Below are 23,443 nucleotides of genomic sequence, written 5' to 3' on the forward strand. Positions count from 1 at the left end.
CGGATTTTACACACAAACTGTACAAAAACTATTATTACCTCAAAGCTGCTTAGGCGAAGGCCCGAAGTCCACCCCCCACCCCCCCAGCTCTCCTCAACCACCTCCTCTCTCCTGTCTTGGTCCCATGAGGCTGCAGGAGGTATGAAGGTCACTGCTCTAGGGCAGTTAAGGGTTCGAGGTGCTAAGGATGCTTGCCACCAAGACAGAACACCAGAGTTTGACCCCTAGCACCCACATGGTGGAGGGACAGAACCAACTCCTCCCATAGGTTGTCTTCTAACTTCCACACACCATGCATGACACACGCACACTCACGGGCACACACAATAAAAAAAAAATATATAAAAATAAAAATCTGGAATAAAGTAGCAATAATTTTTTTCCCCCTGTGGTAAGAGCTGCCTGCCCTAGAAAACATCTGCCGTTTGTGTGGCTGAGCAGTGGCCGCTTAGGGACTTAATGTGGGCCACGAGTGGAAACAGTGGGGACCCTGGAAGCCAGGACACCTGAGTGAACTCTCACTTCCTGGTCTTACTGTCTTAAGCCTGTAGCTGGCCTTGCTGGGCCTCCGTTTCTGTGAGCATGGCAGCTGATGTAGTCCACCTTAGGAAACAGAAGCTGGCCAGGAAATACCAATGGCCGCCGCCGCCGGGGCCTCGGGTGCTGAGGTCAGATTCATCACAACACTGGTCACAAAGACACTGCTAAGAGATGCGGGTGGTGTCCCTCGGGGACACTGGTAAGGAAGGACAGGGCTCAGCTCTGAGCTGGCCTGGGCCTGGTTACACATCCTAAGAGACGCCAGCATAAACAAGTTGAGTCAATAACTACGGCTTTTATTTAGCAACACATCGAAGAAACGCTCAAGGTAAGGCCCGATGGGTCAGGTCACCAGCAGGCTGCAGGCTGACCTGGTGTGTCACCCACCTTTGGCCTGGAATCCATTCCTCTAACTAACTACCTCTCCTTGCTTTCTGGCATCCACAAATGATGCATGGTCTGGGCTATCGGTGAGAACGGTGGATAAGGCAGAGCTCTGGGCCATCATGAACAACTTCCTGCCAGCCTGACAGGGTCCCTCCTAGACTAATTGCTCTAACACTGTGGGCACATCACTGGGGGAACAGCCAATAATCCATACCACAGCATTCCACACCCAGGTTTAAAAACATAGTAGGTCCAGTTATGTTTTTACCTTAACACCACATGCAATGTTGTGTTTCTACACAGGCCTGCAACCTTCTCTGGGCATAGTACACATGCCACGAACACACAGAGAATGTAGTCTGGGGTGACATATGCCAAACTAGTGCTACCAAGAGGAGGCTCGTGCAGGAGACCGTTATCTGTATGAACACATTCGTCTATCACATAATTAAAACAGTACTTTAATCTGGGCATCCTGGCACATGGGACCTCAGCACTTCAGAGCCAAGGGGAAAAGGTTGTAAGTTCAAGGCTACTCTGTGCAATTCATCAAGACTCTGTCTCAAGACAAAACGATGAAAGGGTCTGATGACGCAGTTCAGGGATACAGCAACTTGCCAGCTAGTGTGAGGTTCTAGGTTCAAAGCCTGGTACCCCAAAACAAATCAAACAAAACTCCCACGTTGAAAAATAGTCCAGGTAAAGAGATTATTTATACATCTCCATGCTCTACCAGTTAAATTATTATTGTCAAAGGGGACAAGACAAGTGTGAAAATGAGCTTAGTAAGGACTGATCTCAGGGCCAGTGAGACGGCTAAGCAGGCACAGGCACTTGCTGCCAGGGCGGATGACCTGAGTTGGATCCCTGGAACCCACAAGGTAGAGGGAGCCAGGTCTCACACTCTGTCTGTCTACCTCCACATATGCACCAGCGTGCATGTGTGCATTCTTTTTTTTTTAAAGATTTATTTATTATGTATACATTGTTCTGTCTGTACATATCCCCACAGGCCAGAAGATGGCACCAGATCTCATTACAGATGGTTGTGAGCCACCATGTGGTTGCTGGGAATTGAACTCAGGACCTTTGGAAGAGCAAGCAGTGCTCTTAACCTCTGAGCCATCTCTCCAGCCCCGCATGTGTGCATTCTTGTGAGCATGCGTGGACACACACACACACACACACACACACACACACACACACACAGTAATATAATTTCTTAATGTGATCATTGTTTCCTATTCTCGATACTGTTCTCAGTGGCTTCGAGGACACCGACAGGAGCCTGGGTGGTGCAGAATCTCTCTGTCTCAAGATGACTAAAGCCCAGGAACACTTCAGGGTGGTCAGCTGGTCAGCAGAGTGCTGAAGGGGCTTGTCGGGGGAGGACATCACAAGCCATCTTTTTAGGGGTTTACAAAGAATGGTTCAAAACCAAGACAGGCAGGAATGATCCTTCGGAGACATCTAGACAGCAGAAGCTCCACGTAAAGGCAACACACCCTCAAAGCCCGGGTTGTAGCTAAACAAGGCTAGGTATGGCTGCGCGTGCCTCTAATTCCAGGACTCAGGAGGTTACGGCAGGAGGATTGTAAGTTTGAGGCTAGCCTGAACTACATCGTTAGACTCTATCCTAAACACACTCAAGCATGCTGTGTGGGATACAATCAAAGCTGCAGACCAACGCTGAAATGAACAGGCTCTAGACATCTCTATGAAACAAACACACGTCTGAGAAGTACCTATTACTTCTTGGCACTGACGCTCAAGGCCCCACATGGCTGACCCCTGTAGGAGGGGAGCAGCTGGACAGTACCAGGTGGCTGGAAGGGCTGCCCTCTCACCAGTTAGTCGGGATACAAAACGGGGCTCTTTGATTCCGCTACTGCCAAGGCCTCCCGGGGACAATGTTCTACAGCTAGGAAAGTCTGGGTGTTGATGCCACAGGGGCAACGGGATTCAAGGGGTGGTGGCGAGCCTTACTGTCTGTCCCCAAGCCAATGCACATCAATGAAATGCTCAGCTGATTGGCCCCACGTGCTTAGCCCTGTTTAGACATGGGCCTTAGCTTTTAGTTCAGAATTCTTCCTGGGGATAGATCTTGACCTTGGGCTGGAGAGATGGCTCAGAGGTTAAGAGGACAGCTTGCTCTTCCAAAGGTCCTGAGTTGAATTCCCAGCAACCACACGGTGGCTCACAACCATCTGTAATGAGATCTGGCGCCCTCTTCTGGCCTGCAGGGATATGTGCAGACAGAACACCGTACACATAATAAATCTTTTAAAAAAATCTTGACCTTGGCTCTCTCAGAAGAGGAAGGAGGAAAAAGTATTCTTAGAGACTCATGGCACCCTCTGCCCCCTCCACCTGCAAGGGGCCATGGGGAGACTGATTTTCATCATCAATGGATCCTGCTGGGCCAGGCCCATTTCTCTCAGGGACCTAATATATACACACACACACCTGAGCTTTAGAAAGATGTGTGATGTAAATAGATGTGTGAGGAGTGGAGGAGAAGACATTCAGTGTGGCAGAGTGGGATGCCGCCCTGGGGGCTGGGTCACCATCCCTTCAGTGAGTGCTCAGGCACACTCTTATAATTCTGGATGCCAGTCTCAAGCCGTAACTTCCATTCCAGTGCTAAGATAGGGCGGTGACCACGGGAAGAGCAGGGAGGAGACAGGGGAGCTCTCTAATAGCTCTTTGTAAGGTTCCCCAGACCTGGAATGACTGACTATTGTCAAAACAATTTTCTTCATGTTTAACTAAAGCCTGCTGTGTGATCCATAATCCCTGTAATTCCCTCAACAACCACATTAAATCCGGAATGCCCCTTGGCACCCATTCAGCGGCTGTGAGCTGTCTGGCCTATCTGAGCAGACATGTACTGATCACAGCCTTCACCCAGCCAGGAACCTCCTGGCTCCCAGAGCTGGAAAAGACAGGGTCAGAGTGACTTCTGAGAGAGGTCTGAAGCTGTCTAGCAATCTCTCATATCAGGACACACAAACAAGCACGCATGTTAAAGAAAGGATCTTGCTATGTAACCCGGGCTGGCTTTGAACTCATGAGCCACCCGCCAGAGACTCCCAAATGTTGAGATTATAGACATGTGACACCACGTCCACCTATCACCACCTTTAATCTTTGCTGGGATAGTGAGGGAAATAAGGACAGAAAGATAACTGCCTTGGCATTGGGCTATAAATTGGTTTGTTTTCTAAACTATCAGAGAGAGGAGACACAGCAAAACCAGGAGGCTCTGTAGCATGACGGGAAAGGATGTGTGTCACAGAAGAACATTTGCTGGCCCACCGAGGCTCCGGCTATGGATACCCAGGAGCAGAGGGACCTGCATCCAGTACTCTCAGCTTTTAAGTTCAAATGTCCCAATAGAGAGGTCAGCGGCCCCTTTCTCCCTGACTTCACTGCTTATTTAATAGGAGACTCTAGAGATCCACGCATGACAAAGCCTCGGCTTCCCCCAAGCCTAGCGATGTCTTATTGGGAGCCGCTGGTAGTGAAAGTCCATGAGAGTACACAGCAGTGACAACTAGTGTTCAGAAGGTCAACCTATCAGAACTAAGGGTTCTGTTAGAGGAAACCATCACGCAAGGTGTTATGGGATTACTGCCTTTTGAATGAACTGGCTGTCTCTTGTTGTAAACTTCTTGTGCAGTAACAGCTATGAGTCTCCCCATTTACCATGCATCTCCATGTTACGTGTACATGTAATCTCATGATTGCATCTCAATCTTGGGCACAACTTTGCCTATACATTTGGGGTAACTGGACAACTGTCCCCAGCTGCGTTTATTTTTCATTAACATATATCTGGCTAGGGTCATTCTCCGGACAAAAGTATTTCAGCAAAGATACCTTTTTCCAAGGACAAAGCTGCACATAGATAAACATTAGCTCATCTCACTCACAGATAGAGAAAAGAACCACTAACAATTAAATCCTCAACCCCTTACCTTCACCCTGGGTTATTTACACAGGACCCTAACTTAAGAGATTTACTGCTCCCATTCCTGGGATGAAGTTTTAGCCATTTGCTAGATACTGAGTTAAGGCAGTTACTTCCCACTGACCCAAGGCCAGGCAGGCAACAGGTGCCAAGCTTCTTTGTTGTGCAAATTAAGTTTTTATTCCTCCTCAGCCAGGTGCTATTTCTAGATTTTCTCCTCAGCAATTACTCTGAGTGAAAGTGCTTTTACTAACCAAATACTACATGCTCTGACATAGGTCGCTTAGCCACCTAGCGTATGTCCCCCTCCCTATCAGAAAGCAGCTGCAGCTGGGATGAGCGGGAAAAGCGGCACCAAAGACAGTTTACTTTCTTGTGACTTACTGACTCCTAACATTCTACCTAGCCATTTCTAGACTATAGTTTGAGCACATAAATTCCCTAATGATCTTAGCCTTTAGTTGACCCTACCGGAGAACTCCCCTTTAGTCACTCCCCTTTTGGGTTGTAACTGGAAGCTCACAATTAATTGCTTTATGTGTGGGTCCTTATCACCTCTTTCTGCGACTCTGAAAACTTCAAGTCTTGCATTGCTTTACCGAAGAATTACTGTGTGGGTATATACACTGGTTCTCTGAGAGCACGGAGAAGAGACTTGATGGAGAAGAACAAAGATGAGGACGACTGAGATGGAAAGAACTAGGTAGAATGATGAGAGAACAGCAGAAGGGACTGAGAACAGGAGGGATGGAGAGCAGGAGGGACCGAGAGGAGAGCAGAAAAGAAATTGTGCAGATAGAATCGCCATAGAAGAATAAAGTGAATGGACTAAAGAACTCAGTGTGCTTAGATTCATTGAATATCCCCCAGATTAGAATCCGCAGCTGGTTGGTAGACTCTTCTGTGGACCCTGGGAGCAAATAATATAGGCTGGACCTATTATTGTTTGCGCTAATGTCTTCCAATGCCGCTTCAGAAAGGCCCATGCCCAAAGAGTCTGGAAGCCTCTTACCTTCATTCCGAAGGACTGCATTCGGGTGGCCACCTCTCTTCCAATTCTGCCCAGGCCAAGAATTCCCAGTGTCTTTCCATTCAGCTCTGTCCCCATGAACTGCAACCAGACAAGGCAAAAGGTAAAGATGTCCAGGTCAGGACCAAGAGAGGGGCTTGGGCGCTGAGCCCACATGGGTGAGGCAAAGCAACAGCTCACCTTCTTCCGGTCCCATTTGCCATCTTTCATCGAGGCTGTCGCCTGGGGAATCTGCCTGCAAGGACACAGCAGGTTCAGTAGGTCACCCAACATCCCAGGAAGACGGTGTGAGGACAGATCAGCACAGCCACCACCAGTCTGTCAGTCATTCTCCTGGGAGCCACACGCAACATGGGCGTGGAGGCTCAGGGTCAGGGACACTGTGCGCAAGGGGAGCTGGGCCAGCAAGAGCATTGGCAGGGCCTGACTCGGGAACCAGAGGACATCATCTCTAGCCAGGAGGCTGGGGGAAGAGAATCTGATCTACTTCAGCCACTAAAGTACCAAGGAGAATGCAAGGATTTGGCAAGTTTTCTCCCGTAAGCAGTGGCCAGACGGCCACAGGTTACAGGGACAAATGCTCCAACAACTCCGGGAACTGTTTCCTTCCACATCAGGACCACTCTTGACGACATCTCTTGTTTTAAAAGAAAGGGCAGTTGATGATCCTTCCCTCTTAAACCTCAAGAGAACATGTGGGTACCACAGTCCCTTCCACTCTGCCCTAAATGATCCTGACACTTCCGACATGTCCACCACCTTTCTGCCTACGCCTTGAACCCTCCCCCCCCCCCGCCACACACACACCGTAGACTATCTCCTTCTACTGGCTCCTATGCGGGTCTGAGTTGCCATGTCTTGGGTTGTTTTGCCTTCTGGATCAGAGAACGTGGCAGTGAGGGCGAAGTTAGAACTTAACGGTAGGATTTGACTGTAGGACATGTCACCCAGACCGCGTCTGGGACAATAAAGAAGAGATGAGGAATGGTGTGTACAGCACACCTTCTCTACGCTGGACTCCATGAGGAGTGCTGGGGTCCACAGGACTCATCTCCTGAGTGAAGGAGCTCATTCCTGCCTACAGGAGGCATTCGGGCTGAACCACTCAGCCCGTCCCAGGAGAGCAGCCTGGAGAGCGGAACACCCACTAGCTTATGAGTCAGGCACTTCCTTCCCAATAGGCTCACCTTGGATGAGGGGCGCCAGGAAGGGATGCTGGGAGAGGGCAGCCTTCTCTGCTTCACAGGACCCTGCCTACTCCTTGAGATAAGGTGGCCCTGGCGTTGGAGGGAGACCATTCCTAGCTCTTCACCTCAGGGGTCGGGGTGGGAGAATCAGAAAGTGGTGTTGAGAGACACTTCCTTGACTCTCTCAGACAAAGAGGTCACCCAATTTAACAGAGCAAGCTGAAACTAGGGTATGGGGCTTGCACAACCCTCCCAGGAGAGACACAGCTCAGACATGCGGGAGACCTGGGGACCCTAGCGGAGACTTTTCCTGCTGTGCCTGCTGGCCTTGCTGCTCCTCCCCCCCACTCCCCCCCCACCCCCACCCCCCACTGACCGGTGCAAAGTCTGCACTGCTATCAAGGAATCCTGGGAGAGGTCAGAGCAAAGCTTAACTCCCCCCGCAGGAGGGAGAAGATGGGAAAGAGAAAATCTTGTAGTCACAGCAGGCTTCAGGCCCCAGGCAAGAGTGCCCCTGCCTGCCTCTACAGGAGGAGACTCAGAACAGCTTCAGGCCCCATTTTACTGGAAAGCCTGTATCACAGAGACGCGACAAAGGCCTATGGAGGGTGTCATGTCTGCCAAACAACTGCCTGGATCGTTAGGACGAGTTCATATTGTGTGTTCCATCTACCTGGTCACTAGACTGGGGTCACGGCCCCCAGGAGGCCCACACCACCCAGAATCCTGCCAGAAGAGCTCCCTCAGATAGGAATCCACAGGTAGGCACATGGGTGATGTTTATTCCATACATTACAATATAGGCCTAGAGGACAGGTAAACACAGGGGGGCCATGGCTCAGCTGCCCAAACCAGAGTCTCTTGGATGAATTAACAAAGAGTTAAACCCCAAAAATCTCAATGCTTAACAAGTTAGCAGTAACCTGAACACACACGGCACTTGGGGTACCGAAAGCATTCTCAAGGTTTGGGGGTCAGAGAAGGCACAGTGTCCAGTGCGTGTGAGGAGCGGTCATGAGTGGGAGGAAGGGAGATGGTGTACACACTCTCTGTGAGCTTGGAGTTAGCATCCATTCTCCCATGCCTACTTCCAAGCCCCCTGAGAAGCTACAAGGCATCTGCGTACTGAGACCACTGTACCTTTTTTCTATGTCTGTCTGCTTGCCAAGCAGTAATCATTGACCTACCAGAAGGTGGCTGGATCTCCAGAGAAGTCAGGGACTTACCTGGCCAGGCACATGATCATCCCACAGGTGAGTTCCGCAGCGCTGAGGCTGTTTCCATTAGGGGTGCTGAAGACCCAAGAGAAGAGAGGTCAGTGGGCCCAGACAAACCCCAATATTCTACGCTTCCAGCCCCAAGCTCCCATTCTGGCTTCTTGGACAGATACTCTGTTGCCCTAAGAACCAGGCTACCTCGGCCTCCTGTCCCCAGGAAGAGGCCCTCCCTCCCTCGGACACGCACAAGGCAGGGAAGCATCTCCTGTGATGGGAAAATGGATGGGTGGTTTGGCTCAGTACTCTTTCATTTCAGGGTCCATCTATCTACATGCTCCTCTGCTCCTTCCTAGGGTGAGCCTCTGAACAAGTCTACGACTTCCAGGTCAGCCTGCTATCGGGGAAACCCATCACGTCACATTGCCTGGCTTGTATTAGGCACAAGACCTCTACCTGTTTGGTTTCTCCTTCTTACTCAATCTATTTTGAACTGAGAAAAAGCCTACTCCTTGCAAACAACAGACAAGATAAAACAAAAAACCAAACAATGTTGACAACGCCCTAAACCTAACACACATTCACCCTCCTGCTTCCTCTACTGGGTGTGGCCATTGCTAGAAATGAAGGTTACAAAGAGTTAAGAGACTCCATTAAAAAACAAAAGGACGCTGGGCCATGGTGGCGCACGCCTTTAATCCCAGCACTCGGGAGGCAGAGCCAGGTGGATCTCTGTGAGTTCGAGGCCAGCCTGGGCTACCAAGTGAGCTCCAGGAAAGGCGCAAAGCTACACAGAGAAACCCTGTCTCGAAAAACCAAAAACAACAACAAAAAAAAACAAAAACAGAAAACAAAAACAAAAGGACGCTGGGCCGTGGTGGCTCACGCCTTTAATCCCAGCACTCAGGAGGCAGAGGCAGGCAGATCTCTGTGAGTTCGAGGCCAGCCTGGTCTCCAAAGCGAGTTCTAGGAAAGGCGCAAAGCTACACAGAGAAACCCTGTCTCGAAAACAAACAAACAAACAAAAGGACTCTAAGAGCTTGTCTTTGTGCAAGATAACAGAGCTTCCAGCTCTCCCCCTTAGCAAGAGGCTAGCGCGGCGGAAGGACTGGGGCTGGCGGACTGTGCAGGAAGAGAGAGCAGGTAGAACGGGTTATCCTTTAACACTTCCACCACCAGAACCCGACCTCTGTCAGTGCTTCGGTCAACAATCCCCCACCCTCCTGGGGGCAGGGGAGAGGCACATCAGGACTCAGCAAAGTGGGCCAGGAATGGCTGTGTCTCTCAGGGGCCTGATTCAGGACAGCGCTGCAGAAGCAAACTGGCCATGATCTTTGTCCCTGGGCTTCTGCAAACACAGCACTAACAGGGACCCCCTCCTCTCTTCCGGGGCCCAGAGTGCTAGGAAAGGAACTGGGACCTTCGCTTCAGACTGGGGCAGGGAAATGAAGGAAGAGACAAGGGGGGGGGCGTCACTCCATCAAGAAAGCGTGTGGGCATCTGGGCCGGGTGCAGAACCACTGTGCTAGCAAAGCAGAAGATCCAGGCTGGAGCAAGAAACCAGGGAAACCTCACCTAGAGTTTTCTGATTCCTATGCTAAGCTGCGGATGGGGGGGGGGGGGCCTGTAGGAGGGCGAGTTCCACACCACAGCCTTGGAACAACCAAGCTCAACTAGGCACCATGCTAGGGACCCGGGGCCTAGTTTAGACAGCATTCTGAAAGACCTTTTCTACCTGGCTCTCATTTAAGCATTTCTTTCCCTCTTTATATTGGTCTCCACACCCACCTCAGCTTCCACAACTTACTTCATGACTAGGATGCCCTTCCTCGTGGCGGCCTCCAGATCCACATTGTCCACGCCGGTGCCGGCCCTGCCCACCACCTGGAGCTTCTCTGCTGCGTTGATGACATCAGCAGTGACCTTAGTGGCTGACCGGACAATAAGGCCTTCACAGTCCTGGGCAGAGGAAGAAAGAGCCGGGGTTCATATAGCTGTTCTGTGAGGTACCTGAGGCCTCTGGTGTGTTCCTGGTGGCATGCATGCCCACTCACAGGCAGCTCTGCCTTCTTGGCGCACTGTAGGGTGATGTGGATTAGACCTGCACAGATTTGACTTGGAATTGAGACTAGTCATGAGATACAAGTGCCTTGCTGCCGGGCGGTTGGCGTCGGCACACGCCTTTAATCCCAGCACTTGGGAGGCAGAGGCAGAAGGATCTCTGTGAGTTCGAGGCCAGCCTGGTCTACAAAGCAAGTTCCAGGAAAGACGCAAAACTACACAGAGAAACCCTGTCTCGAAAAAACAAAAAACAAGTGCCTTGCCAGCACACTCCAGCATCAGCCTGCCAGCTCTAGGCATCTGACTCATCTTTCCCTAGATGGACCCCAAATAAATACCTGTAGCCAAGAGATTAACCCATCCATCGTGTGACCAGACACGTGTCCTAGTCAGCATCATACACACTAATTATTCCTGTACCTGGCCTTGCTCACAGATGAATTCCAAAAGAGAGAAAGAAAGGCAACATCTGTATATACCAGTCTGGCTTGGGTTCAACTCTAAGCCGCATCGTTTATCAGAGAGGGATGTGGGTTCCAGTCTCAGGTGTGTGAGAAGCAAACAAGACAGGCAGGGATAGCACCTGGCCCTCACTTCCTCCACTGGACTGCCGAAGAGCAGAGGTGGAATCCAATTCCACCCCTCAAGCCCCCGGGCCAGGCACCTGGAAGCCAGTCTGTAAATGCTGGCTGGCTGCATGAGTAAGCATTGTGAATGGAAGACATGCCTGCCGAAACAAAAATGCTTCCCGAGACAAGAACCCACAGGAAGGGAGCAGGGGAGGGCCGTGGGCCTAACTCATGCCACCAGCAGCTGCTCAGGGGCTCAGGCAACAGCACACTAAAAATACACGTGAGAAAATTAAGACCACGAATTCATCATCACAGCTGCCACACTTGAGACCAATGCAGACCCCCAACTTGGGGTCATTCAGAAAAAAACGTATCCTATGTACTGTCTTTCCCTAGTAAGAACATTCTTTGACCAAACAGAACGGGAACCCCCAAGAGAGGGTAGCAGGTGAAAAAGTCCATCCCCTGTCCTACATGGGTGGTCTCAGGCCAGCATAAAATGTTATAAAGGCACTAAGCAGCTGGTTGTGGGGGCAGGCACGTCTGTAACCTCCGCACTTGGGAGGCCTTAGGCAGGAAGATCATGAGTTTGAGGCCAGACTACCTCTAATTATTTAATTATTAAATAAAAATAGACCAAGCAAACAACAACAAGACAAATGTCAATAAAAAGGCACCAAAAATAAAAGCATCAGAGGCCAAAGTTCAGGCAGGTCACTGTTTCAAGTTACCTCATTCTTTATCCCTAATCTCCTCCACAGGTTTTGTAAGAGGGCTGGGGTAATGGCCCCTCACACCCAGTTTCCCCAGAGCAGCTCCCTGTCAGGTCCTATGAAGAGCATCTTGCATCTCTCCCCCAAGGCATGGATTCTGAAGACAGAAAGGCCCAAGAATCTCGCCCCTAGGGAGGCCCACACTGTATTTATTGTGCACAGGCCTGGAACTGAGCAACAGTTAAAAGCCGAGAACAGAGCTGTTTTATCTCTGCTGGGGAGAGAGGGGTGAAGCTCGTGCTGTGGCGAAGGGTGTTGGTGCTGGGGGAGGGGTGGTTTAAATGAAGGAATGGACCGACTGCTCAAGAGCCGAGGTAGCCTCAACAGTGACAGAATCCAAGGCTGGCCCAGGCAATGAGACCCTACCTTAACAGTTATACAATCACTTCTCTGGAGCTATTTATGCTCCAGGCATCCTCAACGGTCTGGTCAGGGCTGTGGCACAGCCCCCTCAGGCCACCTCAAGCCCCTGAACGGCTGTGGTTTGGACAGAACAGAGTAGAAGATTCCAAGGAATATTCACGTGTGTCCCAAGCTCATTCTGCAAATGAGAAACACACACCCAGCCACACCTGCCCCCCACTAAAACCCAGTCAGCTCTGTAAACCACACCCCAGGGCCCCAGTTCTTTTCTTTCTTCCACTGGCGAGGTTACTGGTAGGTAAGATGACCAAGAAACCATCCAGACCCTGAAGTTCAGTGACAGATACACTAAGATCTGCCAACACTTGCCGTCGTGGGACAGCCAATACCAGCCTGCACCAAGAGGGCGCCCCCACGTCTCCCTGTAGCACGCTAGCCCAATACTAGCCAGAGCCCAGTCAGAAAAAGAACACTGCTCCTGGCACACAGACACCCACCACATTGGTTCCAGAGAAGGATTCCCCTGCCTGACTGGCTTTGATAGATGTCTGCTCCCTAACACTTCCTTATTGATGTGACCCTCAGGGTGGGATGTTGACTCACTTTTTCAGACGTTCAGATGAGCCGTCTCTCCCTCTCCCCTTTGTTTTGAGGAACAGCTTCATGTAGACCAGGCTAGCTCTGAATTCATCATGTAGCCGGGGATGACTCTGAACGTCTGATCCTAACTGATGGAATTTCCAGCACTCACTACCATACCACATCCGGTTTATAAGGTGCCGAGGACGGAGCCCTGGGATGCCAGGCAAACCCTCTACCAACTGGACCTATATCCCCAGCCCCAGACGCCCTGTGTTTAGCTGTCTTCCGCTTGACCTGCAGAGTCTGATCCCCTAGGCTTAAAGATTTCTATTTTTTTTTTTTTTTTTTCCCTTGAGGCAGGGTTTCTCTGTGAAAACAGTCCTGCCTGTCCTGGGAGTCACTCTGCAGATCAAACTGGCTTCAACTCACAGAGATCCGCCTGCCTCTGCCTCCTGAGTGCTGGGTTAAAGGTGTGCACCACCACCACCTGACTAAGCAATGGTTTTCAATTCAAGTGTTTACCTGTATTATTTCTGGCGCCCCTCCCTTTTCTCCACAGCCCCGTTAGCCTCAGTGCTACATGCATAAGCCACATGTGAGCATCTCCAGTGGCGGCTTCACATTACTCTCACCACAACTCCAAGAACGGACCCCATTATCCCCATTTTCCAGGTCAAGAAACAGAGGCTTTGAGAGGCAACCTGAATTAAGTCACTGTTACAGATCTGAAGTCAGCCCCAAGAACTGGTATCTTTGATGCCGTAACTAGGAAAGAGACGGTGTCAGGATGTCAAAATGATAAAGCCTGAGTCACAGCCAGGTAGGTGTTTTGGAAAGGGAGAAAAAGTTGGAAGTTAGGACAGCCTAACTCATGGCCTCCATATAACAGACAGTAATCCAACACTAGAAGCTGGGATGGAGCTCAAGTCTTCTGAGAGTCCAAGTGTGCAGCCATTTCCCAAAGGCAGCATTTAGAGTCGCTGTCAAAAGTATATGGTTCCTCCAGGAAAGCCTCTGAGGTCCCCAACAAAGGTCTGGGATCTTCAGCTACTCAGCTAGCCAGGTTACCATGAACACAGCAATGGGACAAAGACCAAGGCCTCTAGAACACCCAGTGGCCTCTGGGCTGTGGACTAGCGCCTACTGATGCTACTCGTTACATCAACCTGATCAACAAGAGTGATTAAGGATCACCAGTAGGTTTTGAAAAAGGAGAAAAAGTTGGAAGGACCAGGAGAAACATAAGAAACACAGTGGGAAATCAACAGAAACAGGAACCTAGACAAACTGATCTATGATGTGGTGACTGAATACTCCAGCACTGGGAAGACTCGGGCAGGATGGTTGTGAGTTCAAGACCAGCCGGGTGACAGAGCAAGCCATTGTCTTCAAACAAACAGTAACACTAATACTCATGAAGTAGGAACTTATAAAAGCAGGAATCAAACGGATGGGGAAAGACTGAACAGCAGTCCTATAAAGATTTAGAGGGAAAATGCTTAGATTTAAGAATCCAGATGAACTAAAGAAATATAAAATAAAGCACTAGAGAAAAGTGTATATTGGGTTTTCTTAAGATCTTGGGATGACAAAGTCTTTTATAAGAAAGATACACACTGCAGAAACTGTAAGGAAATGACCGTATTCTAAGTGTAAACCTCTGCATGGAAAACTCTCTCATAAGAAGAATGAAAGACAATGGTCTTGATATGGAAAGAAAATCCCACGCACCAGCAAAAATAACCAGGTTCCTTCAGAGCAAAAGAACTCAGTAAAACGTCCGTGAAGGCACAGGCTGGATGCAGACCTGTGCAAAGACCCTTCAACACCCGAGTGAGGGTGAGGACAGTAAGGCAGAGCTGAGATGCAGGGGCTTGCTGTTACAAGTCTTCTACATGGGAGCCTGAGGACAGCCACAGATGGAGGCTAGCCTGGACTACAATGTGACATCCTGACACTAAAAGAACAAAACAAGGGCTGGTGAGATGGTTCAGCTGGAAAAAATACTTATTCCACGGTCCTGGGTTCCTGCATCCAGGATCCCTTGGTGGGAGGAAAAAACTGACATCTGAAAGTTGACCCCCCCAACCCCGCCTGCCCCCTTCCCACACCCCCAATCACACACACACACAGGGAGATAGACAGATTTTTAAACCAAATATGTAAATCTAGCAGGCATAGAGGCTGTTGGCCTTGGGTACATGGTGAAGCCCTGTCTCAGGAGAGAAGAGGTGAATTTTAAAGGTTCACTTTGTGGGGCTGGAGAGATGGCCCAGTGGTTGAGAACATTGTTGCTCTTCCGGAGGACCTGGGTTCCATTCCAGAACCTACAGGATGGCTCACAAACATCTGTAACTCCCAGTTCCAGAGGATTCAAATGCCTTTTCCGGCCCCTTGGGCACTAGGGCACCCACATGGTCCACAGACATACAAGCAGGCAAAAATTATCCGTACGCATAAAATAATAGCAAAATGTTAAATGTTCATTTCAGGTTTACTATTGGTAAAAAGAAAACTGACCATTCCCCGTTGGTGGAGCATGTGTGGAGAAGGGGAGTGGACCCTGCACGTCATTTTCGGGGGGGGGGGGGGGAACTGGGCAGTGTGTGGTGTGGCTGGACAAATACAATATGATCACAGTATGGTGGCTTAATGTGCTCCTCTGCAGCCAGAAAGCACACTTTAGGTAATTGACAACACACTAACATATGACACCTGCCCTGGAACTGGCCAACCCTGGAAGAAGGGTCCCTCGACAATTGACAAGCACAGGTAAGGAGCAAGCGGGCACAGACCACCCAAGGAGTCATAATCTTCCCACTCATTGTCCCCTCTAGGAGCCAAAGCCCGGCCTGTTGAAGGAAATCCTGCCCAATCGTTCCCTGGGCTTGAGTACTCCCTCCAAGGCTGCCCCAGACTGAGAGACCACCCCCAGAGGAAACAGAGCCGCTGCAGAGGGTGTAGAGGCCTCAGGCTGCTTCTCGGACAGCCCCGAGGACAAGCACAGCAACTTGCTCTGCTCTCTCTGGCTGGGTCTGCTCTGTGGGGCCATCACCCTGGCACTATACTTTCCACCCACCAGTCGCAACCAGCTTTTGGCTCTGATAAACCCGAAGCTTCTCCAGCAAAACTGGCACAGATGTGCATCCAAAGTCCCCAGGCCAGAACCTACATTAGAGCCAACACTGGTCAGAGTTTGCCTCCTACAACATCAACTGGAAGCCATGTCCTTGGCTTACTCAGTACAAACGTACTGAGGCCACCAGCCACCCACCTTGTGCCGAGCGCTCAAAACCCTGCCCTCCTAAACTCCATCGTCCCTTCGTAGCTTATCCCTCAAAGACTCCTTCAGGGTGTCCTCCCCTTCTTTACGTACACAAATACTGAACAACCCAAAAGTTCACACCTAACAAAACTCCTCATGAGTGCTGGGATGAGAACGCTCTCCTCGGTCACGCCTGATGCATGCCTATAAGCCAGGACTCTGTTCCAGTACTCCACTGGGGAAGGGGCAGAACTTAAGTCAAGGCTCTCAAAATGGAATCCTTCTACCCCCACCCACCCCAGTGCCCGCTCTTTCCTCTCTGGGAATGCAAGCACCTCGATACAGGCACCTCCATGGCTCTTTGCCTCTCATTTCATCTGGAATGTGCACGGTCCACATCTGCCTACAAATTCTGTCTTTCTGACTTCCAGGCTTTCGAGCTTGGAAACCCCAGGCCAACTGATCTGCTTGATTTACGGCTGTTCCCAGAAAAGCTACGCTAACTCAGCGGAAACCTATCCCCACCCCTTTCTTCAAGTTCACACATGCTTCCTCTCCCAGGAGAACCGGCTTGGCCTTGTGGGTAACTCTATTGTTGTTACCACTTAGAGCATAGGGCACATCGGAGAAGCTCTCCAGGTCATTCCCCTGTCGTAGGGAATGCAGGTATGCAGGTATGCCCTGGCTGGCCTGGAACACAGAGATCCACCTGCCTCTTGCTTCTGAGTGCGGAGATTAAATGCACGAGCCATGACCCTTTGCCTCTTTTTTTTTTTTTTTTTTGGAGAAGGTCTTGCAATGTGGCAATCCTGATGTTCCAGCTTCTCAAGTGTGGCCTGCTTCACCACATCCAGAGCTAAAAATTAACTATTTGCAGAGGACTCAGCTGTATGCACGTACAACACACACACTCTCACACACACTCACACTGTGAGACCCTATCTCAAATAACAATGGTTATATTGATGAATGAAAAAGAAGCCAACCTCTAAGTTGTGTCTTTATATTCATATATTCACATACACATGTGCCCTCACACCCACTCCAACACACGTGACTGAAACCCATATATGAAATAAGACACTACCAACATGGCTGTCTCTATTATTTTCTACAACGCTGATCATGACTACGAAACTCAGTACTCCCGTGTGCTCTGACTTGATGACTGGAAGTCTACCACTAGGGGAGAGAATTACGTTAACATCTCCTTCTTGGGCTGAGGGCAAACAGCCAGCAAAGGGCTAACCCTTGCTTCTCACTGCAAAGATTAAGGTCGCGAGGGCAGGAGACACTGCCAGGCGACTCTCGGAAGGAGATAAAGTGAGGAGGGAGGTAGAAGTGAGGATCCTTCTAAGATTAATTAATTGGCACTCTGCGCTGGGTATTTCCCAAGGCAGACGAAGGCTGAGAGTTCTTCAAGGGGCCACCAGTCATCAGCTGGCACCCACCTCTTCTAACTGCCAAGCGTTTCCATTGCCTGAAAGCAGCCTGCATTGTAAGCACCATACTCCATCCCGCACTTCCAGGTGTTTGGTGAGGCCGTGGCCTGCTCCTCACTCTCCTCACGCCCCCTATTCCTGCCCCTTTATTGGATATGACATTTTTCACTGCCACTGATAGCAGCAGAGCCTCGGCCCATGGTGCTCTGAAGGCCATTCCTGGCCACTGCTTGGATTTTTAGAGCCAAGGTCACTGACACCAGGCAGTGAGAATGACCGCCCTGCTGGTAATTGCTCCATTGACAACAGTCACACCGCGGGCCCGCCCACCCATACAGTCCCCTGCGAGTCCCTGCTCCACTTTCCAGTCTAGCAAGCACCACAGCTTGTAGTCTCGGTAAACTCGGGTGTAGGCACCTGGGCAGCTGTCTCAGTGCTGGGCCTGCCTCCCAAGTAACCTACAGTCTTCCTTCCTTTTCTTATCCAGCTTTCCAGATACGGTCTCATTCTGTAGCCCAGGCTGCCTCGAACTCACAGAGATGCTTCCGACTCAGCCTCCTTAGTGCGAGGCATGAGCCAGCCAAGCTCTTTTTCATGTTTCTTTTTCTTTTTGAGACAGGATCTCAGGCAGTCCAGCCGGCTGGGATCCATCTTGAGAGCCTTCTCTTGCTCCGGGAGTGCTGGGGTTACAGGTGTGTGCCACCTGGCCTAGACTCCTCCAAGCTTCTTAAAGATCGGGGCAGAAAAGTCTGCGAATAAGGGCTGCTTGGGACAGTGGATATAGCTCCACAGAGGAAGGGGATTGGAGGCGGGGCAGGGTCTGGGAGAAACGACAAGCGAGCTCCGGCAGTTTCCCGCAGCCAGAGCAACCCCGCTTGGTCCTGCGGGTTAAGGCTCTCAGCCTGTGCAGGAGGAGGTGCACATTCGCTTTGGCTGCAGGCCTAAGGCGGAGCACGTGGAACTTGGGGGTGGGGCAGGACAGCTGAGAGGCCGCGAAGGAGACCGCATACCTGGATGGATCCGGCGGCAGGAAGGGCAGGAACTGGAGAGAAGAGCTCACAAATACCCCCATCCCCACCCAAACCTAAGCAAGGTCAGCCAATTTAGCAAAACTTTTCAAAGGAAAGGAAGGGAAAGACTTTCAATTTAAAACGATCAGAGGTTTACTCGAAGACTTGGTAGAAATGTTCTTTCCCGATGGTGCATGGGACAAGATCTGATGGAGTGAAGTCGGTCCTGTTCGGCGATAAAGCGACGGTGGAGGCCGACTCCAGGCGGCAGCCGCGTGGGCGGCGCGGGGCTCTGGCTGCACCCCCGGCCGCCCGAATCCGGCGAGCGCTCCCCAGAGCCAGGGCCGAGAAAGCGCGCCAAGGTCTTGCATCAGACAACGGGCGGTGCGAGTCTGCAGCCACAGATGCACAGGACCCGCATAGCCAGCGCCCCGCCCAGCCCCCACCCCAGCGGCCTGCCCTGGACGGGGAAGGGTCCCCTGTGCACGAAGCTCCGCGTGCGGCACCGCAAGCCGGGAGCCCCGAGGCTGGGCCGCCCGGCGAGAAGGCTCCGGGGTTCTGTTCTGGCATCCCCGCGGTACCAGATGGGAGCAGCTACACTTTGCAACGCCGACAAGAAACACGCGTTGCGAACAGCACGCAAAGTTTTGCATCTGCAGCCCCGGGGCCCGTTCATTCCCTCTCCGCCTTTTCTCTCCTCCTTCTGCTGGTCCCCAATCTCGGGAGGCCCGGGACAAACAGATAAGACAGGGGAGGGCAGTGCGGGCACCCGTGAGGTCAGCGGGTTTGGTCATTAAGATGCCCGGTGACTTCGCTCGTCTCCGGCTCGCCTTACTGCAGCTCGGCTATCAGCTCCTCCTTGCTCAAGTTCTGCTTCTCCACTACCTGCAGCCCTCCATCTTGCAGGATCTTCCGGCAGCAGGGGTCCAGGCTGTCACTGATGAGCACTTTGCGCAGATTTGCGAAGGCCATTGCTGGAGCAGGCTCTGGGTGGGCAAAAGCACTCAGGCCAGGAAGCTGTAGGCAGGGCTGGCTCCGGTGACTGGGCAGGGTTCTCGATCTCCCGCTCCCCTTTACCCTCCCCCCTCGCGCCAATGGTCTCCTTTTGATTGGTCAGAAATGCTTAAACTCTGCCGGCTCCGCCTCCCCCGGCTGAGCCTCCTACATTTTTTTTTTTCATCTGCCCCTGACTAATTTCTATGGCTTGCGAATCTCTTACCTGCACCTGGTGAGCTTTCACACACATGATACGCAGATCCCTGATTCATTCTGAAATAAACGGAAATAGGCGGTCTCCACCAAGTAACTAAATCTCATAGTAACTTCTTTCTTCTTTAGGTTCGCATTCACTGGCTGGGTATTTATTATAGCTCTGTGTTAAACATAATAGCGTGTTCAAGCCGCGAGTTCGATCCCTCAGCAACACCACTCCCACCCTCCCTCGTTCCTTAATCTCCACAGCATTGTATTTTGAGTGTTGTGTGTGTGTGTGTGTGTGTGTGTGTGTGTGTGTACATGACATGTTCATGAGTTCAGAGGACAACTTTTGAGAATGGTGTGCCTTGCTTTCCACCACGTGGACTCCGGCGATTTGAACTGTTGGTTTGCCTTACCTGAGCCCTTTAAGACGCATATTTTTTTTCTTTAAAGTAACAAGGAGCAATACTAGACATTAAAAAGGTAACCCTCCATACATTTTGGTAGCCTACACAGTACAGTAAAGCATACAGAACGGGTGCAATACTTATTAAAACAATGTGGAGGCTAAGCAGTGTCGCTGGCGCACACTGATTCCCAGCACTCTGTCTGCAGAGGCAGGCGGATCTCTTGAGTTTGAGGTCAGGCTGGTCTACAAAGCAAGCTCCAGGATTAGCCAGGGCTACCCAAGCAGAAGCCAGTCTAGAAAACAAAGCAAAACAAGCCAAAAACAAACAACACAACAACAATTAGTATGGAACTTCAATGAGACCGTCACAAAGCTCCAAGGTGATGGAATAATTAGTTAATTGTTAATAATTCTTTTTCTTTTCTTTCAGGGCATAACAGACGCTCAGCCAGGGAGCTGCACCCACGTTTTACTCAAACTTAAAATCATGCCTTTTCCCTGTCTGTCTTCCGAGGAACCTGGTGTTTTACACGTCAACTACCCCAAGTGTGAAACCACATCACCCAGCACACAGTAGGTGGCTTGAGGAGTTAACTTTTGAACAAAACATCTCCTGAACACTTCACAATCTTACACATACGCAAATGACTTGCTAGGCGCTCTCTGGTGGGACACAGATCTGCCTCTGCCCCCCTTCTGCCATAATTAATTATTATGTAGTAACATGCTTCCATTTGGCATCATTTTATGCATGGGGTGTGAGTGTTTGGTTATAGTCACCCTCTCTGGTCTTAATGAACTGAGAATACAAAAAGAAATTACGATAAATAAAATGTTGGCTGGTTTATATTCAACATCTGGCCATAACCTGGATTATCGGCAAGAAGCCACCATGCTCTGCAAAAATGAGTGCGGCTCCAGGTTAACCTAGAACTGGGTATGTAGGCTAGGAGATGACTGCGGTCTCCGCTCTCCCGGCTCTAGAATTACAAGTGAGTGCCACCATATCCAGTTTATCTGGTGCCAAGGACTGAACCCAGGTCCTTCATGCATGGCGAGGCGAGCAACTGATCTTATACCTTGAATGCAACCTACTTTGAAGACGGCTCTAAGCCACATGAGAAGAGAATGCAAGCAAAAAAAAACTTAAGGTAGCTAAGCTGGCGATAGGCCAGTTGGTAGAGTGCTTGCTACTTAAATGCTAAACCCCCAGCGCCACATGGAACAGGCTGGGTGGGTGGCTCTTGGGCCACATCGCGACCATGATACCCTGCCCTCAAAAAAAAAATAATAAAAATAAACAAATACATGAGATATTAAAACTAAAGAAAATACCACATGATGTAGGTGTGGAAAGCTGTCTAAGTTGTTGGTTCAGACAGTATCCCAGAGTTTGATTTTGTGTTTTATTTTGTTTATTAGTTTTTCAAGAAGGGCTTTTTCTGTGTACCCTGGCTGTCCTGGACTTGAGGTGTGTGTCATTCAACCTGCCCAGCTCATTTTGTTTTTTGAGAGCGAAGACCTCTGGTTCGTATCCCAGCCTAGCCTAGAGTTTGCTTGCACTTAGGATGACCTTGAACTTCTGATCCCCCCCCCAACCTCCACTCCTGCCGAGTGCTCAGATTACAGGCCCAGTTTTTTATGTGGGTCTGGGTATCAAATCTAGGGCATTGTGAATGTTAGGTAAGTACTATATCAACTGAGCTACAACCCCAGTCAAGACTCCAAGCGTCTCATAGCTTCACCATAACTATAGGCCACTCCAGTGGGAGACCAGAGACAGGCCTGGGGAAGGCAAGAGCTGCCTATGCCTTGCCCTGAGAAACAGTTTAAACTTAAATCTAGATGCAGTGTAGGCCAGGGATGAGGCAAGAAGATCACTTGAGCCCAGGAGTTCCAGGCCAGCCCAGGCAGGGTGAGGTGGGGTGGGGGTTGGAGTGGTCATGTCATTTATAAATAAAGTACAAGGATGTGGTGTCATTTTTTTTTTTTTTTTTTTTCTTTTTTGGTTTTTTTCGAGACAGGGTTTCTCTGTGTAGCTTTTGCACCTTATCCTGGAACTCTCTTTGGAGCCAGAGCTGGCCTCGAACTCAGAGATCTGCCTGGGCCTGCCTCCTAAGGTGCTGGGATTAAAGGTGTGCGCCAAAACACACCTGGCGTGATTTTATTCTTTTGAAATTAAAACGATTGTATTTTTTTTTCTTTTTGGAAATGAATAATCAGTCTTTGAGTAAACTGAGCCTGTTTTGATATATATGCACAAGCACCCCTTTACTATTATACGCCCAACATCTTACCTTCAAACCCAAGTGAGTAAATATCTATCATTCTCAAACTGCACTAGCTGGCATCTCCTCTGCTTGACCCATCCACACACATCGGGAACTTTGAGACCTTCTTGGAAGACTTGGGGAAGGGTTTTGACTTTTCTCTAGACTATTCTCATTTCTTCCCTCCTCTGACCCAGCCCCTTGGGAAGAGAGCCTCTCCAGGAACTACCAAGCTGCCAGCTCCTCTGCTCATGGCCATGGTCTAGAGAAGAGGAACGGGGCTAGGCAGACTCGGAGGGCAGTAGCCTTCATTTTCTATTTGGAGCCCAGCTGTGACCTCCAAACCTGCACGGTGTGAGAAAGAAAACAGAGAGTTTGAAGCGTAAATATAAATGATTCAGCGGGGTTTGATTTCCAGCTTCTCGGACGGAACAAGAAATTGACTCTAAAAGTGCCTCTGCCAGCTTTGGCTTTCCTCTCCGGAATCTGAAACTGATAGTGTGGAAGTGTGTGCGGTGGGAGGAAGATAAAGCAGCTGTGAATTAGGTCCTGTGCAGCAGGCCTTCACTCTCAGGCATCTGTCAGTTGGGGAGTCGATATATATTTGTCAAAACTCGCTGAGAGTCCTGAAAACGAAACTTCCGTTAGAAAAACCTCATGCCAAACTGCTATGGTGGCACAGGTAGGTGATCTTGGCACTGGGAGTGTACACCACGCATGATCGAGGGCCAAACCAAAACCAATATCCTCCGGCTGGTGAGGCCACGGGCCTTTAATCCCAGCATTTGGGAGGCAGAGGCGGCAGATCTCTTTTGCACTAGAAATTAGTTCTAGACTGCCAGGGCTACACAAAGAAACCCTGTCTGGAAAACCAAACCAAACCAAAACACCAAAAGCAAACAAACAAAAAGCCCAACCAGGCTGGCCTGAGCTGCAGGAGATCTTGTCTCAAAACAAAATAAGAAATGACTTCCTGTTTTCTGTGAGCCCTTGGGCTGAGGTTGGCAGCCCAGATGAAGATCTCTGGCCTGCCGGAGGGGTCTCACTGATGTGCCTATGACCTTACAACCTGGCCCCAGGTCAAGAGAGGAGCCCCCACAGTGGGTCCTGCCGCTTAGCCTGGCTGGTTCAGCCTCTCTACCTCCTTCAACTGAGTAGACCTCTCTGA

General features: G+C 50.3%; 1 protein-coding gene across 1 annotated transcript in view; it reads right to left on the reverse strand.

Moving 5' to 3' along the window:
- The window catches only part of LOC114688197 (D-3-phosphoglycerate dehydrogenase), a 30,406-nt gene extending 10,942 nt beyond the window's left edge, over nt 1–19,464 (reverse strand). The window contains exons 1-6 of the mRNA XM_028862819.2: nt 19,235–19,464; nt 17,508; nt 10,139–10,290; nt 8,344–8,409; nt 6,111–6,165; nt 5,913–6,011 (exon numbers count right to left, since the gene is read on the reverse strand). Coding sequence (XP_028718652.1) covers nt 5,913–6,011; nt 6,111–6,165; nt 8,344–8,409; nt 10,139–10,290; nt 17,508; nt 19,235–19,371 — 510 coding nt within the window. The 5' untranslated portion in view covers nt 19,372–19,464. The remainder of the gene's footprint in view (nt 1–5,912; nt 6,012–6,110; nt 6,166–8,343; nt 8,410–10,138; nt 10,291–17,507; nt 17,509–19,234) is intronic.
- Between the last annotated feature and the right edge of the window lie 3,979 nt (nt 19,465–23,443).

Source organism: Peromyscus leucopus, chromosome 6 (assembly GCF_004664715.2).
Source record: "Peromyscus leucopus breed LL Stock chromosome 6, UCI_PerLeu_2.1, whole genome shotgun sequence".
Taxonomy (NCBI): domain Eukaryota; kingdom Metazoa; phylum Chordata; class Mammalia; order Rodentia; family Cricetidae; genus Peromyscus; species Peromyscus leucopus.